General features: G+C 43.2%; 1 protein-coding gene across 4 annotated transcripts in view; it reads left to right on the forward strand.

Moving 5' to 3' along the window:
• Window positions 1-19,963, forward strand: part of RUNX2 (RUNX family transcription factor 2) — a 222,535-nt gene that overhangs the window by 82,129 nt on the left and 120,443 nt on the right. For 3 of the 4 annotated variants that reach the window (XM_032463183.1, XM_032463184.1, XM_032463186.1), the window contains exons 3-5: window positions 824-1,179; window positions 9,832-9,988; window positions 15,910-16,014. In XM_032463183.1, coding sequence (XP_032319074.1) covers window positions 824-1,179; window positions 9,832-9,988; window positions 15,910-16,014 — 618 coding nt within the window. Of the gene's footprint in view, window positions 1-770; window positions 1,180-9,831; window positions 9,989-15,909; window positions 16,015-19,963 lie in introns of those variants that run through there. The other variant, XM_032463185.1, reaches the window with a different exon arrangement.

The following is a 19,963-nucleotide window of genomic DNA, read 5'->3' on the forward strand; positions in this document are numbered from 1 at the left end:
GCGGCAGCGGCTGCGATTCGCAGGCTCGAGATCCGTTGCCCCAAGATCCGCTGCCCGCGACTTACCTCCTGACACCTCGAAGCGCGAGGGTCAGGGGACATTTTGCAAAGAGCAGGAGGGAGTGGATGCAAGGAGGTGGCGGTGAGAGGGCGAGAAGAGAAGGGAAAGGAAGGAGCGGAGCCGGGGAGCCGGGCTGGCAGCCGCCGCGGGAGGAATCTGAGTGTGCAGCCGGCGCGGGGGGAGCGGCGGCCGCCGCGGAGGAGGCAGCGGCGGCGCGGGCGGGCGGGCGGCGGCTCGAACGCCTGCAGCTGGGTAGCTGCGCGCGGGGCGGCGTGGCGGTGGCGGGCAGCGCGCGGCGATGCTGGCCTCGGGGCTGGACTGCTGAACCCACTCCGCTCCACCGCCGGACTCGAACTGGGAGGGGGCGCCAGCGCACCCAGGACGCAGTGCCCCAAGGGACCCCACTCCAAGCTGCTGCAAACTGAAGCCTCTCGCCTCCCCGGGCCAAACACATCCTGGTGCCCGTTCGCAGCTGCCACCCTGGGTGTTCCAAAGGCTCCGGCAAGATCTGCGCCTCCCGGGTCTCCCCACCCGCCAACCCAATTGCTTCGCACCGCCACCGCTGGCCCGCGTCAGACTCCGCCCGGCAGTCGGCTTCATCGAACTTGATTTCTCACCTCTTCAGCCCCATCACCTCCATCCCCTTTCCCCCGTCTCGCCTCCACCCCCCCAATTTCCTCCTCCTCGCCCCTCATTTCCACCCTCCTCCCCCTCCCCCGGCCACTTCGCTAACTTGTGGCTGTTGTGATGCGTATTCCCGTAGATCCGAGCACCAGCCGGCGCTTCAGCCCCCCCTCCAGCAGCCTGCAGCCCGGCAAGATGAGCGACGTGAGCCCGGTGGTGGCTGCGCAACAGCAGCAGCAGCAGCAGCAGCAGCAACAGCAGCAGCAGCAGCAGCAACAGCAGCAGGAGGCGGCGGCGGCGGCAGCGGCGGCGGCAGCGGCGGCGGCAGCGGCGGCCGCTGTGCCCCGGTTGCGGCCGCCGCACGACAACCGCACCATGGTGGAGATCATCGCTGACCACCCGGCCGAACTCGTCCGCACCGACAGCCCCAACTTCCTGTGCTCCGTGCTGCCCTCGCACTGGCGCTGCAACAAGACCCTGCCCGTGGCCTTCAAGGTAAGAAGCTGCGGCCGCCCCCCGCCCCCCGCCCCCGGCGGAGCGCCGCGGGACCTGCCCGCCGGCATCTCCATGCCTGCGGGAGCTGAGGCCCCGAACCCGGACGGCCTCCAAGGCTCCTACTTTGGTGGTTCTGACTCGAGGGACCACCGTCTGGCCCTCTTCCTCCGGATCCCCCAGCGAGCTCCGAGCGTAGTGACCCCGCGCAGATCCTACCCTCTCCCACCTGTGCCCTTGGCCACCACCTCACCCCCTGTCCCCTTGAGCCTCCAGGCCAACATTCTGACCCACTCCTCTGAGCCGTCTCCCCTCCCCCAGGAGCCCCCCGGTGCCCACTCTTGGCGCTGCCGCCCGGACTTGCTCCACCCCGCCCCCACTCCCCCGGGGCCAGGATCCCCGGCATTCTCTCCCGAGACTCCCGCGTCCCCCTCCCCCGCATCCCCGCGGACCCCGCACCGCGGGCTGCCGCGCCGCCCCTCCCCGGCCTCCCAGCCGAATGCCCTCCGCCCGTCTCGGCGCCCCCTTCTCTGACCCGCTTGAACCTTAGCGGCCCCGGCCCCTCCCAGGCTCGGGGGCCGGTGTTCGTGGGGTGCCGGCTCCGGGCGTTCGCGCTTGGGGCGGGGCTCAGGGTGCCGGCTGAGGCGCGTGGGCCGCCTGACCGTGTCCGAGAGGGTCCCGGGCAAACCTAGCGACTCGGGGAGCGTGTGAGGAGGAGACAAGACGGGGGCGTTTTCTCTGCCTGTAGACCGGCGCCCGTTCCCGCTACCGGGAGGAAGGCGGGGCCGCCGGGGTCGCCGCGCTTCCCGAGGCGGGGGAGCCCGGGAGTCCCGGGCGCCGGACCCTCGGTGCAAGGCGTCGCGGGCCAGAGGAGGGGGCGGGGGCTCGGGCCGCCTCTTCACGGGGACCCGGCTCCTCGCGTCGCCGCGCCTCAGAGGGAGAAGGGAAACCTGTGAAATGTCTTCGGCTCGCCCGCATTGAAAACTGAGGTGACATGGTGCAATTCGTCTTATTCTCACTTTTAAGGACTCAGATTCCAAAGGTCCCTCCCGCTTCTGCAAGGCTGTGGGAGGCTCGGGCCCGTGACCTGGGAGCGGAGGGAGTGACCCCGGGGCCGGAGAGCGCCCTCCGCGCGCCCCGCGGCCTCCTCCGCCCGTCCGGGCCCGTTAGTTTGAGGGCGGGTGTCAGCAGCCGGAGTCGCGGGCAGCGGCTCGGCAGGTTGAGAGTGCGGCGTCCGGGCCCTCTCTCAGGAGCCGGATGGGTCTCCGTAGTGCAAGGGGGATCCGCTGGCAGCCCTCGCCCCCTCGCAGAGCCCCCAGGGCCGAGAGCGCTCGGAGTTGTTGGGGAAATGGGATCCCGGGCCGTCCTCCCTGGCGGGACTGGGCGCCCGGGATGGAGGTGAGCCCGCCCGGGAGAAGAGCGCTCCCAGAAAGACGCTTCCGGCCCGGTCTCGTCTCTGAGCCCGGGACGGTGGGCCTGGGTCCCCTGGGCTCTGGGATCTGTGGAGAGCAGGGTAAGGCAGGCCTTGCTGAAGGGGGTGAAAAATTGTGCCAGTTCCTCCCTTGTGGACCCTGGGGCCAAACTCCCACGGGCCACTGGCAGTTCCCAGTTGTGGATCACCCCCCACCCCCCACCTCCACGCACCTATTCATATTCCGTGTGTGGGTGGGGTGGAAAGAAAGAAGAGTCCAGGTCAATTAGAACTGATTATCTCGCAATGTCTTATATCAGAACAGAAATCAGAATGAATTGTTATGGAAAAGGGATGTTGCATTCTGGGGCAAGTTTCATTTTGCAGTTGGCTCAAGAAACGTGTGTGTGTGTGTGTGTGTGTGTGTGTGTGTGTGTGTGTGTGTGTGTGTGTTTTAACCGTCCTATTTCTCCTTTTATAACCATCCATTTTGTAGGTTAGGGTTTTCTTCCTTGAAATATGAAAAGCTCAGAATAAATGTGAATCGCAGAAATTAGGATTTTCATTTGAGAAATATCTTTTACAATGTTCATCTTCCAAGAGCCCAAAATTTTCTAATTAGCCTTAAGTGAGCGTGGAAATTTGTTTCTACCCCTACCCCCCAACCCCTCAAAACACAAACATAAAACCTAGGTGGAAACAGCAAATAATACAAATAAGTAGATATTTTATATATAAAATGCCACAAGTTGGGATATGTAAAAATATAAGGATAGGTGCTGACGTTTTTAAAGGTATCATTTAAATGTTTGATGTTCTCTGTTATGTTTGTTCTGCTAAACATGTTTAAGGTATAAATGTCTTGAACCATTCTCTTAAATTTATGGTGCTGAACTGATTTTGAGCTAGAAAGGATGTTTTTGGCATAAAGATAGAATGCGATTTAGTTTGAGTTGTTCTTAGGAATTCTTAAAAATCTTTAGATTTTTCTCACTACCACCCTTTTAAAATTATTTTGAAAATCAATTGCTTTTTCTGCTATTAATCCTACTTACCATTAGTTACAGAGTAATTTTACTTTTAACCAGTCAGCAAAACCATTGGTAACACACAGCCATATTAAATTGAATATTTTAATTCATATTAATTGAAAGATAAATTGATTTAACCTAAAACTTGACTTTCATGTTTTCCCTTCCCCACACCTGTGTTTAACAAAATTCAAATAGCAGGTGATAGCTAAGATCGTCAGTATTGAATTTTTGTCTCTGCTGAAAAAGATGTGTAGATATTTGGAACATCCAGATTTTGAGAACAGCTTTTTTTGTTTGTTTTCATCTGAATGTTAGTAGAAACAACCGCTTTTTACCTTACTTTCGAGATAAAAGCCTGCAAGCCGTAGACTTTGTACACTCTTGCAACATAATCAAATACATCTGCAATGAAGAAGTAATATGAAGAAGTCTCAGTTTTAAAAGTGGTGACAGCTCTTTGGCTATCATATTTAGAGCTATGCACAAAGTAAATTATCGTGTTGTTGGGTAGATATCAGATAGGTACATATATTTCAAAACACACATACAGAACTTAATTGTTGAGAAGTCTGGCATTCAAATCAATATAATATTTATTGAACCCATATTTTATGTCTGTGGCACTGAGCTCAGCAGTGCAGAGAATGAGAAATGAATTCAGTAGACTGTGTTTTGATATATTAACTTAAAACAGTGCTTCAAAATGATACTGGCGATATAGTGTATTAAGACACGTCACATATTAGTGCTGTTCACCTGATTTTGTTTTGGGATTATACAAGAATACCGAATTCATTTATACTCTCGCATGTAAAAGTGCAAAAACAACTGGTATACTTTAAAATATGTAAAGTTGTTTATTAGCGTTATATTTTTAACAAAGTTCTGCAGTTTTGAAATGTTCAGTCCTCCCAGGTGTCAAGGAAATGGAAATAATATTTTTAACATTTGTCTCAGATGTATCTCACTGAAAGCTTAAAATAGTTAAGGCATACTATTAGAGGATCCCTGGCCCTTTCTGTCCTAGGTAATTGCAGTGATGAAAAAGCAGTTTGCAAATTCAGCTCATTAGTTAATGGTCAGGTAGAAACAGTGGAGAGAGAACATGTTAGCCCTGCATCCAGTAGCACCCTGTCCTTAGAGGTCTGTCAGCATTTCCACCCTGAAGCCTGGTGTTCAGGGTTCATAACTCCGTTGCTTTAAATAGCTTCAAGCTGAAACACTGTGCAGAAATTTTAAGTCCAGATGTATGTTTGAAAGCTAAAAGTAGTGCAAGACTGTTGCACTGTTTTAAGTTAGAGAACACTGGACTATATATTTACCAGAATCATATGTTTTTCTGGCAATGTTAAGGAAAGAAAACGCATTTTTAGATATATGATCTATTGCTCATAGTTAATTCTGTATGTTTAATGATACCTTTCAGTATTTGTCATAAGCATGGTTTCAAAATGATGGAGCAATTTCTATTTGAAAATAATTTTTTCAACATCATTGGCCATTTTTCTCTTCGTAAACAAGTATGCAGCTAGTATTTGACATAATGATTTGTATTTTCCTTACATATTTAATGATCACATTTTATGTTTGTGTCTTTTTGAATGGAATTATACCTAAACAAAGAAAAACAGGTTATTAAACCTGTTTATACTTTACAAAACCTACTATGAATTGCTGTGCAAAATTGTGTAAACTGGAATAGATTTCAAGTTGTGTGAAGACAGACACATTTTTGTGTCATGCCTTTAAATGCAATGCAAATTATGTAAAGATAAACATTTTAGGATTGAATGTATAAAACTTACTGGTAAGACACTGGAAACAATTTTAGATGGAAAATAAATAAATAAATTTTTAGAAAACTTGTATTTGAAAACAGGCATGGGAAGATAGCCTTCATTATTTTCTCTCCATTGACATTGCTGTTTGTTTGCATCCTTTCAAAATTCCAGGATATCCATTGTCAGATGATCTAAACCAGCTTGCTAAATGGTGTATAATTCCTGGCTTAAACTGAAATAATTTCCACCAAATTTCTCTTTGACATATATTTTAAAATTATGAAATGATATTTTTATATTGTATTTATTCTTTGCTCTATAATTCAGTCTGGTTTTTCTAAATTCTAGGTTAGATTCTAAGAAGTAACTCTAATGTTTGTGAAACTTGTTGATAGTTTATTTAAAGTTATCTTTAAATAATTACCAAAGGACTAAAACTTCCTTTTTGCAAGTATGCCCTTACCTTTCTTTTTATTCCAAAGAAAGATTTGATCGAGTTTTATCTTGAAAAATAATTACATTTCAATTTTGCTACAAGTACAATGTGCCAAGTGATACTGGTCTGTAAGAGTAACTGATTGGTTAAGACTAGTCTTCTGTCCATGGAAATGTCATAGGCAATTTAAATTTAATATAATAAGACCACAGAAACAATTTTAAGAGTCTGAGTTAATTCTCCATTGCTCCTCTTTCAGAATAATTCACAGATTTAGTCATAGGGAGTCTCATAAAAAATTTCAATAGCATTTCTAGAGTTAAGTATCCGTTTACTTTATTTTGCACAAGCTACATATCATGTGATTTAAATGCTAGTTATAGCGAGGTGCACGAAATAAAGGAACTTCTTTCTCTAGTCTGAAATGCCAGGACACAAAATTACTTCCCTCTGCCCTGTGAAGTTTCTGGAATTTGTCAATTTTATATTTTAAAAGCACCTAGAAAAGTAGCTGTTATGGTTTCATCACAAATTATTCTTTGCAGAACAGAACTTTTTGTATTGGGTAATATGGAAACAAATTTTAATGCGTGCTAACTCCTCACTAGTTAAAAGGCGATTTTTGACTGCTCTCTACCCCTGAAAATGTTTTTCATTGCTTGGGTTCCGTACAGATGAAGTGTGTAAAAAATTCTTGATTCTTTTGGTTTTTTTTTTTTTTTTCTTTTTTAGATAAACACAGTTGAGAATCTCCAAGGGAAACTTTTTAGCTACAGAGATCTACTTTTTTTCTTTAAACACTCAAACGTATAATTATACTTCTGATTGATATAAAGTCAAATACAGTCCTCTTTAGCCCCCTCCCTCTCTTTCCCCCTCAGAAAAACATTAGGCAATCTGATTTGGTAGAGTGAATAGCAGAAAAAAACCAATATATTTAGCTATTAAAATAGAATTCAGCCGTAACAGGAAAAGTTGTCACTATATCTTGTTAGTTAGCTTTTTTTTCCCAAGCCAAATTGTAAGCCTTGTAGAAGACACACAATTTGTGATTACCTATTTGTTTTGTTATTAAATGTAATATGTAAAATATTCCAATATTTAATATAGCCCATTATTATGCTGCTTAAGCAAAGAAAAATAGATTTATGTATTTCACTCTTAGGGAACTTTTCTTTCATATTTTCCCATATTGAATCAATTTTCCTTTTCTTCTAGCTAAAAAAAAATCCATTATGTTAAAAATATGCAGTAAAATAATAATGTCCCAGAGCTCTTAAAAATCTTTATATTGGGGCAGATTTCTTCACTTTTTTCCCCCTGAAATTTAGCCAGCTGGGAGTGTGACCCATCGGCAGTCTTCTTGTATCTCTCAGCAACCCCCCAGATCATCTCAGGCCATAAAGTGCAGAATTACATATTCAATTGGACCCTTTTAGGATGCTTATAAGTAAAAGCCTATGTTTAGCACACAGCCGACTTGGAGCAGAAATTAGCCTCCTCATCTTATAAAAAGTACATCGTTACATTTATTCTCAATACTTATATAGTGTCTACTACATTATAGACTTTAAAAAATGATTTCCAATTTATATTGGAAAACTGTGGCTCTGGGAGATGAAGTTACTTGAGATCATAGCAGATGTGTAACAGAGGTGGGGAAGAAGTGGGGCCTCTTGATTTTTGGTGCATTAATTCTCTTCTAAACAGTACAACTTTTCTGCCTTCATTAATACGCTTACTGGTTCCATATTTACTTTGACATAGAAAGCCACACAGCAGGTGTTAAAAGCACAATATGCTGAGTGTAAAAAATGTCAAACATTCAGATGAATACTGGCAAACAGAGTCAGTTATTTCAGTATTTTTTAAATGTGCACATTCTTGGCATGGTGGATTCAAAAAGTTGAAATGTGCCTGGCCTCCATCAGGGGCAGAGCATTACCTGTGTTCAGTAGCCCCTCGAGGCACTAGATGAGGGACGCAGGAAGGAAGTTGTGTTCTCAAGGGATTTACCCTGGACCCGGGAGACTTCTCAGATTGAACAGAGTAACCGTATATTCTGGGTAAAGGATCGTCGGCATGATTCCTTCTCCTCTGAGACGAAAAAAGGTGTCAGAAAATGAGTTTGGAGCCAGGGCATATTGCTGCTAGCGGGGTTTGCTGACTCAACCTTTAACTGGTTCTCTCACCGACGACTGGCAGTGGAAGTGGTGCCCTTTCACTTATTTATTTCAAATATTTATCGATCTCTTACTATGTGCCAGGCACTGCTTTGGGAGCTGGGCATATGGTGGTGAGCAAGACAGATGAAGGCCCTTCCTTCATGTAGCTTCCAACCTAATATAGTCTTGACACCTATGCGTGAGCCTCACCGCTTTGGGCTAGTGTATCAAAAGGAGTAGACAGATCATTCCTACGTGGACATTTAAATGAGGAGCATCTGAGTACAGTGGCATGCTACAGAAGTGGGTTCTATACTTTAGGGAACATTTTAGGATTTTAGCACTTTGAATAACAAAGTACTAAAGAAGGACTGGAACAGAGAAACAGCCTAAGAGAAAAGGAAAGATAGAGAAAATATTGACAAGTTTTTGTTGTTGTTGTTGTTATTATTTGTTTGGCTGTTTCCCTGGCTCGAGCAGAGGGTGGAGAGGAGGGGCATTGGGCTAGGGTTCATGGGTGGGAGAAATGCACCTAGAATATAGTGATAGTGTCTGTTTCATCACACGATAAGAAATCTGATTTAATGAGAGTTATGTACAAATTGTACTGGGAGCATGAATTAAAGGCTTAGGTTTGCCTTGTGGAATTGTTGACAAAGGAGGGAGCAGCACTAGGAGTAGAAGGCTGAGGGTAATACTTGCCAGATAGGCAAGCACACATGGGTCTTGTCGTTGGAGAGGAGTGGGCTACTGTAGCTGGAGCCATTGCTTAGTCACCGCAAGGGCATCTGGAAGTCGAATGAGGGAGAGATGGAAATCATCTGAATGTTCCAGGAGCCTGGCAGTTAGTCAAGAGAAAGGATGTCAAGGGGCAGGGCCGTGGTAATGGATTAAGAATAGTGCGTTTTGTACATGACAGCAGAGACACTGCACCAACATTGCTCATCAGAGGCACCCATTTTGCGAATTAGCCGACCCTGGTTCAAAGTGTGATCCCTTGCCTTGCAGCAGGGAAAAGGTTTATTAGCCTCAGAGGCTGTTTGTTCTGGATCCTGACTTTCCCGAGTTAATCCGCTGCAGGTTAACTGTTGAAGATAAGGAGGCAAGTGTGTCATTCCAAGATGGCAGATGGAACAAGACAGAAGTTTGGCCAGGGGTGTATTTTCTGTCGATACCACTCATTTGTCAGTGATCATTTTCAGACTGTTATATATGTCTATTCTGTACCTAGACTTTAAACTTCTGGATGGCTTTACACATTCTGCTGGGTCCACTGAAGAGCGAGCATTCAGTAATTATTTGCAGTGTGATTGACAGTTGAGTATCCAGCCCACAGTAAGGAGATGAAATGTAGTTCTGGATACCTCACCATATTTAGGCTTCTTTGTAGCCAGGAGCTCTAAGGTTTCCCCTAACTGTCTTCTCCCATAGAGCTGCCCACACCTCAGGGCGCTCCAGGCTGCAGACAGGCGGTGCCTTATTATGTGCTATGCAGTCTGCAGATGGGGGGCATCAGCTTTCCTTCTGCGGCGTAATTCCTATGGACAACTTAACATGGGGATTTAATAAAAATGTACATGTATGCTGTGAAGAATCCAACAACAAATGAAGGGAACTTCTGCCTGCCTTTGAAATGGGTGGACCCTGAAACATTGGTCTGTTTGAAGTGGCATCCTAACCCATGTGCAGACGCTTCGTTCCTGTCTGCCAGGACGGGCCTAGAGCCCTGAGTACTGATGAGATGCATCATTTACAGTGAGAATGTAGTCTCAGTTTTTACGCTTTTCTGAGGTGCCATTATTGCTGCTGTGTTTCCTGTTTTATGTAGGTGGTAGCCCTCGGAGAGGTACCAGATGGGACTGTGGTTACTGTCATGGCGGGTAACGATGAAAATTATTCTGCTGAGCTCCGAAATGCCTCTGCTGTTATGAAAAACCAAGTAGCAAGGTTCAACGATCTGAGATTTGTGGGCCGGAGTGGACGAGGTAGGTCTCTGATTTTTAATACTGATAATGGACTAAACACATTAGGATCCTCGGATGAAATGTAGGCTAGTCTGTATACAAATCAGCACCTTCTACTGAATAGAGTTACTGAAGGTTTTATTTAAATCCATCCAGATGAAGTTGAGTGTTTTAGTGAGTGCTCAGGCCTTTTTCATTTTCTTTTATGATATCGAAAATTCAAACAATGTTTTCAGAAGAACCAGTTCCACTGTGTATGAGCATATAAGGTAGAGGGAAGAACAGTTGGAGGTTCCAGTTATGAGTTTTAGGGAGCCAAGTAACTGAGCAGATTCAGTGGCAAAAGGGAAAGAAAAAAGGAACTGCATTGGATCAATTTCCTGGTAATATCAGTTTTGCTGTAAGTTGTAGCAAGGGCAGCTAGCATAATGCTCTTCACTAATCACACACGTTACCTCTATATGATTTAATTTACTCCTATAAGAACCTATTTAAAAATTACGGTTTTTTTTTACAGAGGCCTTTCATTTGAATAAGTGAATAATATGTTACTTATGTTAGAATGACTACATAAAGTTGCCTAGACAGATGAATGATCAGGACTCTAAATATTTCCACATTAGTTAAGAGTTTCCACCCCATTCAAATATTAGGAATCCTTCAAAAGATCGTAAAACAGAAAATAACCCCTTTTAGGGTTTTCATAGCTGTTTCATAAAAGGGGTTAATGTTTTTTTAAAAAGCCTCTAAGGAAACCAGTATTTTGGCTTTTATTTACTTATTCTGTAGAGAGACTTTTAATAGTCAGTCATTAGAAGTATTATGTTCATTTATTTATTTATTGAATCTAATATTTCCATTTTTAAGTATTTCGATAAGAAGATAGAAAATAGACCCCTTTGGAACGTGGGTGAAATAAATTATAAAGACCTATGGAATTACTTCAACCCAAGTTTGAATTAGGAAATGAGAGACATCAATTTTTAAACCATGTCCAATAACTGCACTTTAGTTTGGATCAGATGTCAAATTATTACCATTGTAAAAAGTTGATAAGGGAAATTTAAGCAAGCCTGTTTCCGATGAGTAGTTTTAGTTTACTTTCTAGGAATAGGGCCAAGAAGTTGTACTTTTAACTTAAAAAAATGATGCATGCTAATGAGATACTGTCACTGAAAGGTCTGAACTAAAATGAGGCTCAGAGCCTCTGGTAGAATCAAAACTTAAGGGGTTATCTCTGCATCAGGTTTAGTTCACGTTCATTAAAAGAAAAAAAAACACACATCGTATCTCACTATTGACTGATTAGGTGTGAAGTGTGTACGTGTGTGCATTCTTTTTTTTTTTTTTTCTTTCTCAGTTACTGGTGCAGGCCCACAGTACAATGAAAGTTTCTCTTTCTTCTAGTAAGAATCAAGAAAAATTTGAACATGATGATTTACCTGTATGCTCTGAATTACATTTTCTTCTTATGTAATATTACTTTGTTTTGATCTAGAGTAATGAATTTTGGTATTTAAAAGACCAGGCGCTATACTTTATTTTACTTTACAGATGCAAGCTAGTGTTTTCATTTATCTTGCTTTTGTATTATATAGATGCTGCATAACTTTTCTCTGATCAATTTGAGTAGGAACTATGGCAAAGTGATAGTGTACTTTGTAAACCCTCAACATATTTATTTAAGAAACTTCAAAGAGAAACAAAGGGTGTGCACTGTTTTACTATATTGGCTTTCTGAGTTTTGGCTGGTTTCCCAAATAGCAATTTTTATATTTAAAAAAAAGAGACAGACTTAACTGCTTGCAGACTTTTCACGCATGGAAGATGAAGAAAGCTTCTTTTGATGAAGTGTAATTATGTCCAAACAGAGCTGACCCCCTCCCCCTATATTTCTTATGATCTTAACTGAAGAAAGTAGGATTTTTCCTTTGAAGCAGCCGGGACTTGGTGGAGGATCTGAAATGCTACAGTCTGCTGCCAGAGGCAGGATGGAGAAATTGGTCCAGACTTGTCTTCGAGACTTAGATTGGGGGTAGGGGGGAGCTGGTGGAGAGAGGAAGAAAAATTGATTTATCACTAATAATAGATTTTTATATCACAACATTAACATTACATGAAAGGAAATAGTAATATCAAGCCGAAATGGAGAAAAAAAGGACACTGATAAGAGATACCACTCTTTGAAAAAAAGAAAAAATGGGTCAGTTCTTCAGTGGCAGGAAACCCTTTAACCTGCCTGTGTAGCTGACCTGCTTTCTTACAGGCTCTTTCCAGCTTCCTCTTTGACTGTCACACTGCTACACTTCTCTTACAGTTTTAAGTCTCGGTCAACATGCTGCTACCTTTGTATTTTTTCCCCCAGCTATTTAAATTTTCTATTTTCAATAGCATTAAAAAATAAAAAACACCTCTTCCTTAAATGTTACATTTTTTCTTTTCAGTGGTAGGAATAGAAGCTCTCAAGAAACTGGAAGACAGTTTTAGATCGAGAAAGGAGTCCATCACTACTTTGGCATTACAGGTTCTCTGATGACCACAACTTTTGGAAGTGCTTTGGAATAAAAATAGAACATTGGTGAAACTTGTATTGAGTTAGGAGTGGCTTATATTTTTTTAACCGTCTTTTCCTTTTTCTCCTTTGTATTTTTAAACAGAAGTATTTATTTATTCATTTTTTGAGGAGGGAAGTAATTAGGTTTATTTGTTTATTTTTTTGATGGAAGTACTGGGGATTGAACCCAGGACCTCGTGCATGTTAAGCACACACTGTACCATTGAGCTGTACCCACCCCCCAACCCCCTGCGAAACAAAACATATTTAAAATGACTTTGGTCCTTAAGTTTTCTTGGTGTGCTTCCTCACTCTTGACATTAAGCTTGTTGCTTTTAATTTACAAGCATTTTTAAGCACCTACAGTGTACAGAGCATGGCACTTTGTCAATGTAGGATACAATCCCTGCTTACAGTCTTTACTTTCCTGACTATTTCTGACAGCCTCTCAGGCTTGGCTGGAATTGTCCTTCAATGACAGTTTCTATGTGTATCTCAGAAAATATATGACTTGAGGACATATCGCAAAACTAGTTCCTAGATGAAGCCAAGAATGCTACAATTAGTTGACTAATGAGTGCTAGCTCCCTCGGTGAGAGCCTGCATTTTTATCACTTACAGAAAGTAGTAAACAATGGGATTTGGAAAAGTTGGTTTTTCTTTTTAAATTTAAGAAAGTCTCAAATACGCATACAAACATTTGACTTAGGAAGTGTATTGCTGTTTATAGGGTGAAGAACAAATTACCTAGTTGAGTGGTAGTTTCTGGAAGTTTCTTGAACGTTATGTCCATTTTCCTTCTAAGAGGGCAATAAGGAGTGGATGAAACCTCCGTGGTCTTTGTTTTAGTTGTTAAAGTACTTCTTGCTCCTAGGATTTGATTTTAGAAGGCCACAGTCACACTTGCATGCTTGTTTCCTTTCCCCTAAAGCCACCTCTTTTCATAAGAAGCCTTTATAGGAAACTGGTTCTGCTTTGAACATTTAGATGCTTTATACTTATAGGGTGAATTTCAGGTTTGGCTTTTGTTCCTACACGAGCTGTTTCTCTGAACTTGGGAGAAGCGTCTCTGCCTTTTAATATCCTAAGTACATTGTAAAAGTCTCAAATAGAAATATTCTCAGAACCAGTCTGGATAAATTCAAGGATAGTGTCTCTAGCAGGTTATTTAGAGTCATTAAGGATGACTGAGCTGTGTGCATCCTTGATTTATTAAGATTAGTGCCATGGATGACAACTGCCTTCCAAGCACCGCCCTAGAAGCCACTGTTAGAAATGCAGTCCTGGCTCACAGACCATCGATCCAGCCTAGAATGGCATCTTTCTATGGTTTAATGCAAATTAACTTCCAATCTAGGTTATTCAGCCCCTTCATTCCTCCAGATCTTCCCGTTGTCTTAAGGTCCTCATCCCGATCCAGTGGCTTCCCACTCAACTTCCTAGTCTCCATTTCTGTGGACTTGCAGTTTTCCATAACCAGTTTAGACTCCTGGCTGCCTTATTCTTCTGGTTAGTCTTACTGTTTATAATAAATCCTCTGTTCCCTAACCATACAATTAAATTACTTAAATCCATGTAACTTTTGATATATAATGGATAAAATATGATCTATCAATGACACTTTAAGGGTAGATGATTTCAACATTCTGGCTGACATATCACATTAGTAGATTTATATTTGTTTCTTGGGCCGATGGAGCTGTTTGGGATACATGTAGCAATAAATCTCCTATTAATTTTTTAAAGTATTCTCTGACAAAGTTAAAAAGAAGAACGTTAATTTTAGGGTCTGGAAGACCCAAGTTCAGATCCTGATTTTTCCCATTTATTATTTGTGTGGTTAAATTACTAAGGCTCTCTGGGCTTCAGTTTCCTCATTTGTGAAATGGGGGTGATAAACCCAACTGGGTAGGAGTCTATGACATAAAGTGTATGAAGCGACTGGCACTTAACAGGTTTCTAATCAATGTTTATCTTTCCCTCTACTTTCCACCCCCCAGTTTCTCTTTCCTTTTTTTTTCTCTTGGCCAAAGTATAGCCAAAGAGATTTAAAACTGTATATATTGAGTAACAAATGATATGTGTCTTAAATGTATTTTAAGAACTTACATGGTTTGGGTTGAAAAGAAAACCCATTCACTAGACTTGACAGCCAAAGACCTGTTCTACATTAAGCCTTGTATGTAACCTGTTCCGTATTAAGCTTTGAAAAGATTGCATTAAAGTTTGCGTTGCTACATATTGTTTAAGATTTGTGTTTTGATTTAATACCCTCAGCTTTCGACAAAGGGAAAAACAGTCTCTGACCAAACAACAAAGCAAAATGAAATGAGCTTTTTAAAGATCTGTTACAGGAGCAGGCTAAATGAATGCTCTGGCCCGAGATTGCTGAATGTTTTATTGAGTCACTGTTTCACGCCCACCTTTTCCTGTCTTGTAACAGTTTGCAGTTTTGACTATCTGACATGACTAACCGTTGCAAATCTAACTGATTACAACTGTCAGTGAGTCTGGGTAGCAGAGTCTGGTATCTTTAGGAGAAAGCAAACATCCAAAGTCGGCTCCCAAACTTTTCTCTGTCCCCCCACATTCATCACTTTTAGTTCATTAATTTGAAACATCAGATGTAATATTTCAATGAAGCACACCCTCTGCTAAAAGCAAGAATTCATATTTACATTGGAAGATGTCATGTACATTTAGCAAAAAATAAGTCACTGTCGGGGAGTTATTTCAGGATTGCTGCTAAGCAAGGATGTATGTGAGGGAAGGGGGGTCAGGGAGGAGAAAAACTTTGTTCCAGCAACGATGAAATCATCATACCACAGGCACATTAAGGCCAGGACAGGAGACACTGGCTCCTGTTAAAATGATTCCCAGAAGAACCTTCCTCTTTCATCTTCTTATTGTAGTGCAGTTAAGCAAATGAAATGCTAAAGCCATATGAAGTAAATAGCATAATCAACAGTGATTTACTATTGTTCTCTCATGGGGTCATGACCTAATCCTAAATAAAGACTTCTAAAATTGTCTGGGCTTGGATGTGTTCCTGATGTTGGAGAAAACTGTAAGGGGAGAGAACCCTCTTCAAGTGGACCTGAGTTTTTGTTTTCTTTACAACTCTTGCTACAGAGCTGCTCTATTTTGGAACTGGAGCCTTCTCCGCCAGTGCTGGCACGAAGGTGATGTTCCTAGCACTCAGCAAGCTTAGTGACTTCCTAAAGTGGCCACCCGAGCCTTTCTCATCAGAATAAGAAGTCCTGACCCTCACCTTCGTTTTGCTACCTCTTCAGAGATGCTTAAATGCAATCGGGACATCTGTCCTGTTATTTGTCATCAGTACTGTCTTTTTATATTCACTGTGAATTTTCCCCTTTTCCATCCGCAGGCAAGAGTTTCACCTTGACCATAACTGTCTTCACAAATCCTCCCCAAGTAGCCACCTATCACCGAGCTATTAAAGTCACAGTGGATGGACCCCGGGAACCCAGAAGTAAGTGCTTACCTTCCTGTTGAAAATGGGAACAGAGTTTGCGGAGACCCTGTGGGGAACTTAGCCCAAATAAGCTGAGAATGCTGCTTTCACATAAATAGTTTCTTTGCAGAGTTTGCTATCGATATATATTTTTCTGAGGGACAGTGAGGAGAACTTCACAGTTAGTAGAGAATCATATTACACTTTTAACTTTTGCCACAAAATTGCTAAGACCTACATCACTTTGTGACTTTCCATCACTGTAACACTTTGCTAAACGTTCCGCTCATCCACTGTACACAGTAGACAGACAGCGCGGAACAGCCCCGTGAGAGCTGAGAGAGAAAACAATAAACTAAGAAATCCCGACCTTAGTCAAGAAGCATCCGCGTACGTTTCCCATGGTCTAAGAATGTGTTTTAACTTTTTGGCTCGCCCACTCAGTTCCCTTTGTAAAGAGCACACTGCTTAATTACAAAGAATTTATTTGCAAATGATAACTTGCTTGATTGTTACAGCACTGTTGTTGGGTCATGTTCTAGTAATTGTCATAGATCTTCTCTTTTAACAGATAGAGACAAACCTTGGTTTATTTGTCTGTCTGGACATCCAGAAGGTATAGCCAGCATCCTTTAAGACAGTGCCCATAATCCATTTGGGTTAAAAGGCATCTCCCTCTCAATCTAAATTAAAACAGGTTTACTCCTCCCTCCCCCTAAAACTGATCTGAACATCCTCACCGCAGCAGTATTCAAATATATGTATAGATTAAAGATCATTGGACATAGACAACATTAAAAATTCTGTGCCAGCGGAAACATCACACAGAACTCTGTCTTTGATGAGTGAATACCCTGGCGTCCCAGCCATTGTCTTTTAAGAGTTTAATTTGGTTTGTGGTGGAGGTACAGCTGGCAGAAATGTTGGTTATATAACGAGACACCTGCCTGGACAGTGAGAGAGGCATCGCTTTTCTTCCCCTAAAACCAAGAGGAAGGGCTGGTGAAGCCCTGCCTCTGCCCGGGCAGCCTGGCCCTCAGCGGTGGGAACGCACGTTGCCCTTCCGCCCCTCTTGCCACTGCTTCTTTTCACAGAGGCTGACTGCTCGTCTGAACTAGGGAGGTTTCCTGCCTCAAAAGCCAGTCTTTGAGGTTTTTCTCTTCTCCTCCTTTCACGTGTATGGCGTTCTTCTAGGATCTCAGCGTCGGGAGTGCTGGCCCTGTCCCTTCAGGTTGAGAACGTCCTGTTAGGTGGTGGCCACACACAAGTCATCAGGGCCAGTGGCCATGCAGTGCAGGGGATGAGATCAGCCCAGGTCTTTCTTGCCTGGCTTGGGGTTCTGCCTAACTTTTTCTGGACTGCCGTCCATCTGGGAAGATGCCTTAGGATGGAAGTTACCTCCTAACATTTTATCCCAGTAGCTCCTGCAATCCTGAGAAGTGGGGGACGTCCATTTTGCTGATGCTTAAAGCAGGATGGTAGTTTTTAAACATTTAACACTACTAACTTATCTTGTAAAGATGTTTCCTGCTGATCTCAGCTGTTCTTCTCAGTTCTTGGAAAAACCATTATTGTTTGTGTGTGTCTCTGTGTGTGTGTGTGTCCAGATGCTTGCGAGCTGATGCTCAAAGTTGATGGCTGGTAGAGGAAGCAGAGAAAGGTGGGCTCTGCCTCATTCTGAGAGTTGTGACAAAAGTGAGGAGGCAGAGTAGCTTTGGGAAAGTTACTTCTCTTCCAAGCGAGGGTAGTGTGTTATCTCACTCCCAGGAGGTTGCTGGCAGAATTAATCACTTAATAGGCTCACTGCCCTGCAAAGGCAGAGAAGTACTCTGAAAGCAGTAAGGGTTATGGGTAGATGGGTGGATGGTATGTGTGTGACCCGAGTTCAGGCTTTGGGTGTTGCTGAGGGTGCAGAGGGTGGAGGGGGAAGCAGATACAGATCTCGAGGGGCTGACCACCACCCTAGGTCAGCCTGAGGATCATTTCTCACAAGCCAGAAACATCCAGGAAAATGTGATGTCATTTCTCTGACCTCATGAGGTGACTGGCTACACTCAGTGTCTGGATATAAGGATGGGTCTGGTATCAGTAACATCTTAATCCTACAACCTGGATTCTCTGTCCTGGATCTTGGCCTGCTCTTGGCCATCTGGGCATTGAATGCTTGTAATTATAGCAGTCTTCTCAATATGGTTCTTTAATTTTGAGACTCCCAGGACTTTCCATTTTCTTCAGCTGTGAGCGTAACAGGATTTTGATTGATTGGTGTGTATATGATGTTAAATGGAGAATCCTTTAGAACGTGGGTTGGCAAACATTTTCTCTGAAGTGCCAGATAGTAAATGATTTCGACCCTGTGGGCCGTTTGATCTCCATCAGCAGTACTCAGCTCTGCCACTGTAGCTCAAAAGCAGCAGTACATACACGAATGGTTGCGGCTGTGTTTCAGTAAAACTTTATTTACAAAAACAGATGGTGGGGCAGATTTGGCACACAACTTGTAGCTTACCAACCATCACTCTAGGTTTCAAAGTGGCTAATTTTATCGATGGTTAAACAGAGAAGGGCTTTAGAAAAAGGCTTTCCTGAGGGGAGAGAAAAAAAAAAGAAGACAACAAATGCAATTGTTTTAGCATCCTCTCCCACAGAATTTTAATTCTTTAAGTAGTGGTTGTCATCAAAATAGTGTACATCTGTTTATTACTGGAGAGGTTTGAAGGAGCTGAGTATTCTGTACTATAGATTCCTATTCATGGAATTTCATTCCTTCCTCTGCAGATCATGGTGTATATTGGAAAGGCTACTTCTGGTAGATGAGCTGTTTGAACAAGGACACGTTCTGGGTTAACTGACTGGGTCTTTGCTCAGCATACGTAGTGATTAAGGGTGTGGCTTTAGTGTCAGGCTTGTCCGGATTGAAAGCCCAGCTCCCTCATTCACCAGTTGTGTGGTGGTAGGCAAGTTACCTAGCTTTTCTCTGCCTCAGTTTCCTCATCTGTTAGTGAGACTAATAATGATAGCATCTTTCTCATCAGCTGCTGCAGAGATGTTAAATGATGTAATGTGTGTAGAACACATAGCACAGTGACTGTCATGTACAAGTGCTTATTAAGCGTTAGCTATTATTATATCAGTTTCCTTCAGTGTCAGACGTTTGCTGTAGTTTTGCTTATAGCATGCTTCCAGGAAATAGATACCATCTAGATTCTGTTCTCTAGGGTAATGTTTTTTTTTTTTCTTGCAGATGGCTTTACTAATTTCTGCTCCTTAGTAAATGACACTAGTAAGTGTTATAAATTGTGCCTGAGCAGGTGTTCCTGCTGTGTGGGGACAGCTGTGCAGAGCTGGTGATGAACACAATTTGCTTGTGGCAAAGTCCAAGAGAGGATGCTGTGACACTAGTGCCCCTCTTGGAGGCCCTGCTTATCAGCACATCTGCCAAGACTCGCTTTTCACTCACAACCCAGAAAGGTTTCCTCCTTCTGTGTTTTCTGTCTCTGGCAGCTGAACCGGTGCTGTACGTCACAAAACAACTCCTTCTCTTAATAGACACATCTGGCGTTGGCAGTTGGACTCACTTCATAAGAGCACATGATCATCACTCATTACAAGATTAAAAAGTACCCCATGGCATCACTGATGTTTTCTAACTTTGATCTTTTGCAGTTGTGATTCATCTCAGTTATAAAACTTCCCTTTAAAGGAACATAGCTGATGACTTATTAGAACCTTCATCTTAAGTAGCGTAAACATGAAAATGGTGCACATCTTTACAGAATGCCATTTATTCTCTCTGCCAGCTTATCATTTTAAGACGTGACATCATACTTAAGATCCCAAATTTGTAAGTCTCGTGTTTAGGCAAGGTGTTTTGACCTCCTGTTGGCAAGTTAGCTCCGAAGAGCAACTGCTGTGTGTTCGCCAGCAGGAGAAGCCAGTGGAGCAGCAGCGGCGGCAGTGATGCGTT

This window comes from Camelus ferus, chromosome 20 (genome assembly GCF_009834535.1).
Source record: "Camelus ferus isolate YT-003-E chromosome 20, BCGSAC_Cfer_1.0, whole genome shotgun sequence".
Taxonomy (NCBI): Eukaryota; Metazoa; Chordata; class Mammalia; order Artiodactyla; family Camelidae; genus Camelus; species Camelus ferus.